General features: G+C 40.3%; 1 protein-coding gene across 1 annotated transcript; it reads left to right on the top strand.

The window, feature by feature from the left end:
* Positions 1–249: 249 nt before the first annotated feature.
* On the top strand, positions 250–5,853 carry anxa1a (annexin A1a). Its single transcript, XM_044367541.1, has 12 exons — positions 250–355; positions 1,115–1,188; positions 2,013–2,103; positions 2,419–2,513; positions 2,600–2,713; positions 3,073–3,163; positions 3,312–3,391; positions 4,484–4,628; positions 4,723–4,818; positions 4,919–4,977; positions 5,078–5,200; positions 5,348–5,853. Exons 2-12 carry the CDS (start codon positions 1,129–1,131, stop codon positions 5,405–5,407), a joined length of 1,014 nt encoding a protein of 337 aa, XP_044223476.1. The 5' UTR covers positions 250–355; positions 1,115–1,128; the 3' UTR covers positions 5,408–5,853.
* Positions 5,854–6,355: the final 502 nt, after the last annotated feature.

Raw genomic sequence — 6,355 nt, 5'->3', positions numbered from 1 at the left:
TCACAAACACAACGACTCCCTTGGTCTTTATTAGTGATTTTCGATAATATCACATTTATTTATCTTTCATTGAAAGATTACGGTCTGAAACTTGATCAGCACATGTTTTGAAGTAAGCAGCGTGACTGTTTTAAATCTGCTGGAGACTGAGTTCCTAGTTTTTACGCACGGCGTTGCGTTTTGGGCGCAGCGCTGCTGTGGCAGGCAGCGCTTCAGACCAATAGCAGCGGTGTAGGGGAGTATGGGCTGGGCCCGTTACTAGGTGGGGTTTATCATGGGTATAAATATACTCTCTGTGTCGTTACAAAGCCCCTGGAAACTCAGCGAGACAATCTTCTTCCTGTAAGACCACACGGTAAGTTATTTTCCTTCCATAAAAAAACTCAAATCCAGCTTTCAGTTTAAGGTTTAGGAGAAGTTTGATACTTTTTGTTGTAACGGGTTAAAGTTCCCTCTTCCTCAAGGTATTGATGCAACCTATGTGGGTGTGGTTGAGGAAACAACGGCGATACTTTTTCTGATGTACTGAAACAAGAAAAGTGGTGTACTGGCTCAAGTAGTAGGAATATTAAAGTACATGAAAGCAGACTGGATCTATAATATAGCCCATAATTCCTATCTGTATATGAGCTAAGTGTGGGTGTGGCCAGGCAGGGAGTCTCCAGATGCTTGCCATTATGGAAAACCTAATATAAACTTTTAGAGGCTGCTGCTCTCCATGAGCTAATGAAGGAAAATCAAACATGTTTATTTCCTTCTTTTTTCAACAGATAAGAACTTTACTGAAGTAGAATCAATAAAAAAGTGATCATTTCTACTTTGAATAACATCTGAAATAGTTTCAATGTACTTTGTTTTATTTCATTTGAAGATCCTCAGCTCTCTCAGCCCAGACCCACAGACTATTGTTCTCTACTCTCTAAATGTTCAACAATGTGTACACATATTTGGAATGTGTGAGGGTGACATGTCCTCCTCTCTTCTCTTTTCTTTTCTTCTCTTCTCTTCTCTTCTTTTCTCTTCTCTTCTCTTCTCTTCTCTTCTCTTCTCTTCTCTTCTCTTCTCTTCTCTTCTCTTCTTTCTTGTTCTCTTCTCTTGTTTTGTCCCTCTACAGACAGCAGTCCCACCATGTCTTTCATCCAAGCCTTCCTGCAGCAGACGGTCTATTTGGGCATGCCTGATGACTCAGTACGTAACTTTGCGGTTGTGTTCCAGTTGCTAAGGCCAACTACTCTGTTTTTTCCTTTTTTTTCTCTTCCTGTGGTATGCTAGGGTGGTGGAAAAATTTATCAGGCAGAGTTAGTACAAGGGAAAGAGTGAAGTGTAGAGGATAGTGAGGAGAAAAATGAATGAGTGGGAAGTTTAAACAAGACAGAGGGAATGAAAAAGGAGTGGGGCAAGGCAAGAAGATAAGATGAGTACCGTTACTAAAGTGAAAGGGCGTCTAGATGATAAAAAATGAGTAAGATGACCATACTAAGACTTATGAGTGTGTGACTCATATAAGCAGGAATTTTTGCCCCTCCCTTTATAAACTCTGCATACAGAACAAAATGCTACTTCTCCTTTCCCTGGTTTCTTAAAGTGAACTAAGAGAAGGTTGCACAAGGTTATCCTGTATGATTGCAGTCTGAGTTCTCCTGTTATTGTTCAGTCCAGTCCAATACGGGTGTGCACAGGCATTTTAAAGGGCAGCGTCATGGTCCTTTGAAGCATGGAGGAGAAGGGGCAGAGACAGAGACAAGGCACTGCCCACAGGGTCATTAAATCTGTGTATGTTGTGTATTCTGTTGTCTTTTAAGAAAATCATTTAGCTAATTGCCTCTTAGCTGGAGGATATACAGGCAATGTGAAAGGGGAGAAACAAGTAGTGAATTGACCTCTCTTAAAGAGCACTTTTGCATCCAAGACATTTCAAAAATGCACTTTTGCAACCCTCCCACTTCTTGCACACCACTGGGTGGAAGTTAAGTATTTACCAAACACATAATAATCTGTGATGTGTCTCTCAGGCCCTAAAGAACGAGGGAACGGTGACAGCAGCGCCCAATTTCAGCCCCAACGGAGATGCAGCAGTCTTGGAAAAGGCCATCAAGGCAAAAGGTGAGCTTAAAATGCAAACATACACAAAGGGAAAGCTTCAGAGCTTGTGGGAACATGTCTTGGCTCAGCAGTGTGTCCCTACTTGGGGTATGAGGGGTTTCCCTATGCTGTAAGAACCGCAATACCCTCTGCTGGCCAACATGCACCATTACTGCTCTCCGTTGTAGAAAGTCATCTCACAGCTCAGTATGTGCAAGCACACTGAAGTAAAAATACTGTAAGGGCTAAAATCTCAACTCAATTGTATATTTGTCTCCGTCAAACAGAAGCAAAATAATAAAAGTTGTGATTTTACTAAATATGTAATTTCTGCAGGTGTCGATGAGAACACCATTATTGAAATTCTGGTGAAAAGGAGCAACGAGCAGAGACAGCAGATCAAAGAGGCCTACCAGCAGGCCAGTGGCAAGGTAATGAGAATGACACAAGGATGTTCACAACAAGTACACACACCGATAGCGTTACCCATATTTACTTATTGGTTTTTACCCTCTAGCCTCTGGAATCAGCACTGAAGAGCGCCCTGAAGGGAGATCTGGAGGATGTGGTGTTGGCTCTGCTGAAAACACCAGCCCAGTATGATGCCCAGCAGCTGAAACTGGCAATGAAGGTACACACACACACACACACACACACACAAACACACACACACACACACACACACACACACACACACACACACACACACACACACATACACAGTCTCTTTTAAAAGAAACATTGATATAAATGTATAAATTACTCAAACCCTCAGAAATGAAGCACATTGGAACAGGTCGTAGTAGACTGAAGTTTTGGCCTCACCATCATCGGTTATATTTAGCACCTACTGGTACCCGCCCACTTCCACATATTCATGTATTGTTTTCTTATTGGGAGGGTAATGTTGTGGTTTTTTTTAAATGTACCATTGAAGAATAAGTGATCATTCTCTGTTTTAACCTCTCTATCCTTGGATCCATGTCTCAGGGTCTGGGAACAGACGAGGATACCCTGATCGAGATTATGTCCTCTCGAACCAACAGAGAGATCCTGGACATAAAGAAGGCCTACAAGGAAGGTGTGTGCCGACACATGCAACATGTTACAGTGGAAAATTACAGCTGCAGGAATATGGGAGAAGGTTTAAAGATTAGAAATGCATTTGGTGAAACACAGTTTTCAAATTGTGACCGTCAGTATTTTATGTCCTCCAATGTTGTGCCAAGATTACAAGAAGGACCTGGAGGATGACATCAGATCTGACACCAGTGGAGACTTCAGGACTGCCCTCCTTACACTCTGCAAGGTACACGTGTGTCCACGCTTGCTTACTCTCTCATATGGGGTGTTTCATTCTGTACAGTGTTTTGTCACAGGATTTTGAAGGTGTATTTAGTACCGTCAGCCTTTTTCGTCAGAGCACCAGGATGCCCTTAAGTTCTGAGGCAACATAACACTCCTTACTGTAGCTGCTACAGTGACAGCATTTATAAAAAATAAACACAATCACTCCCTTAACACACTAACACAACACAAGTAACAATTGATTTTTTATGGCTTTATATTTGGGCATCTTAAAATTAAATAAATATAAATAAATAAATTAAATATGCTGAACATACATTATATCTTAAATACAAAAAGTGAAAGAAGCATTTTGCAATGAGAGGATGCAAACAAGCTGCAGAATGTCTGCTTTAATCAGTCTGGTGGGTAAATTAATCTCAAGTTCAAACCATTTCCTTTGTGCTTACTCAGCTTTTTTAAAGCTTGTCAGTTTTCTACATTCATTATTTATCAAGCAGCACTTCCTACACCACTCTTGTAGTTTTTAGGCTAAAAAAAGTAGAAAAATGTGTCATTCAGATGTTAAGATACAAATGTACCAGTAATTCTAACATCCACCATATATTTTATGTCACTCCAGTCACAATAAATGAGGAATGTGCCGAAATAGCAAGGTGACATCACAGGTCCCATCTGAGACATTCACATGGTCAAAAGGAGCAACAAATATTCTAATAGACTTCATAAATATCTTGCCATTATTTATTATTATCTTGCTCCATTCTAAATAAGATGCTACCTATGACAATTCACTTCACATTATATAATACCATAATCAATCCAGCCTGAACAGGAGCAAATTTAGATCCTCAAAAATATTTTGGAATATGTTGAAGAATAAGCTACAATGTCACACAGCAAACTCAAGAGTGAAAGTGATCTTTGGGTCATCCCACAACCTCCCATCCTGTCCTGTGCCTTTTTGTAGGTGATCACTTTCTACAGTCTACTGACTGAGTTAGATCTTTCATAAAAATATTTTCCAAGAGATACTGGACCCAGTTTAGTTGTGTTCAGCACCGTCAAGTTTCTCTGTTTCTCTTCATCACAGGCTGGCAGGACTGAAGGAGTGTGTGAGCAGCTGATTGACAGCGATGCAAGGGCTCTGTATGAAGCAGGAGAGGGCAGGAAGGGCAAAGACTGCTCCGTCTTCATTGACATCCTCACCACCAGGAGTGCCCTTCATCTTCGTAAAGGTTAGCTGGCTGGCTGCCCTCATCAGTAACATCCATTTTCTTCCCCTGTATGTCTCCATCAGACCTAACACTCTTCCTTTCCCTTGTTTCTCAGTATTTGACAGGTACTCAAAGTACAGCAAAGTGGACGTAGCCAAAGCTATCGACCTGGAGATGAAGGGTGATATTGAGAGTTGTCTCACAGCAGTAGGTAAAGACACAAACTCTTACTAAAACTTCATTACCTGAACATACCTCCAGTTATTTATGCACAGATTTAATGTGAACGTCAACCTTTATTTTTAACTTAGTGAAGTGTGCTGGAAGCAAGTCTGCATTCTTCGCTGAGAAGCTCTACTTGGCCATGAAGGTACACCACAGGCTGCTACTCACAAAATATTAAAAAGCATGCAAGATATTGTGCCTGCTACTCTTTGCTTTCCCTCTCTCACTCTTTTCTAACCCCTCAGGGTAAAGGAACCCGCAAAAACATCCTGACCCGTATCATGGTGAGCCGCTCCGAAATTGACATGAAACACATCAAGAATGAGTACAAGAAGAACTACGGCAAAACACTCCATCAGGATATTCTGGTGAGCAAACATATGAGCAATGGTAATGACAATGAACACATCCTGGATCTCAGAATTGTGGATTTATTTGCTCATTTACTGTTTAAAAAAGGGGGTAAGGTGTAACAGTTTACATATTCACACACTTTTTTGGGTTTTTTTTTTCAGGATGACACTAAAGGAGACTACGAGAAGATTCTGCTCGCTCTCTGTGGGGGTGAAAATTAATAGCTAATCAACTGGCTATTAGTTCTCATACAATTGAAGATCCACCACCAAGACCAGCTGTGGAAAATCACCTATAATCTCTTGACACATATTGTGCCCTGTACTCTTACGGACAACTGTCATGACATTTAGAAGATATTAACAGCAATGAGCGAAGATTAACATGGGATCACTGCTTTAGCAGATATTTTCAGTAGTTATTCCCTTTTATTCCAACACTCTTATCATATAGATTGAAGAGTTTGTCAGTGGACCTGTGCTCTCCCACAGACTTAGCCTTACACTCATTAGCTTGTCATAACTGGTGATTGAAAAGAAGCTGGAGTCAGTGGCCACATTGCAGCTGCAAACAGGTGTATACACATTCCCATGTGCCAATTATATTCATTGGCAGCAGTAACCTTGAAGGAACTACATTCTGCAAATAAAAGCTTTTTTCTATCTGAGCGGTCTCTGTTCTTCTAACCACACATCATGTTATGTTACACAGTTATGAACATACAGCACATATCAGACAGACAGGAACCAACTAGCAATAAGATATGTTTACCAAATCTATAAGTACAGTATTTATCTGTTTTATTAATTTACTTAATTTTGTAATAATAATAATAATAATGTGAAATATTTTTGAAAACCCCACACTCCTCCTGATGCACAAGCAACTGCTAAATCAATATAATCCAGATATTGGAACTGAATACAATGAACACAGCAGACTTAATGTGCAAACAGTACCAAGTGTGACTGATATTTTTAGAACCTTGGCAAGCAGGGGTGGGGTTGACAAATTGGACAACCACTTACAGTATTTTTACCTGCAGTGTAAAAGCAGGTAATTATGGATCTCCCAAAGTCCCAGAAGGTGATATATTTTTACCTTGTGTGCACAAGATAATTTAGAATAAATTCATGTGTCTGAACCATTTAACCCTTTATTAATGATTC

The sequence above is a fragment of the Thunnus albacares genome, chromosome 2 (genome assembly GCF_914725855.1).
Source record: "Thunnus albacares chromosome 2, fThuAlb1.1, whole genome shotgun sequence".
Taxonomy (NCBI): domain Eukaryota; kingdom Metazoa; phylum Chordata; class Actinopteri; order Scombriformes; family Scombridae; genus Thunnus; species Thunnus albacares.
Note: the sequence above shows the minus strand (reverse complement) of the source record. Positions and strands in the feature narration are given on the sequence as shown.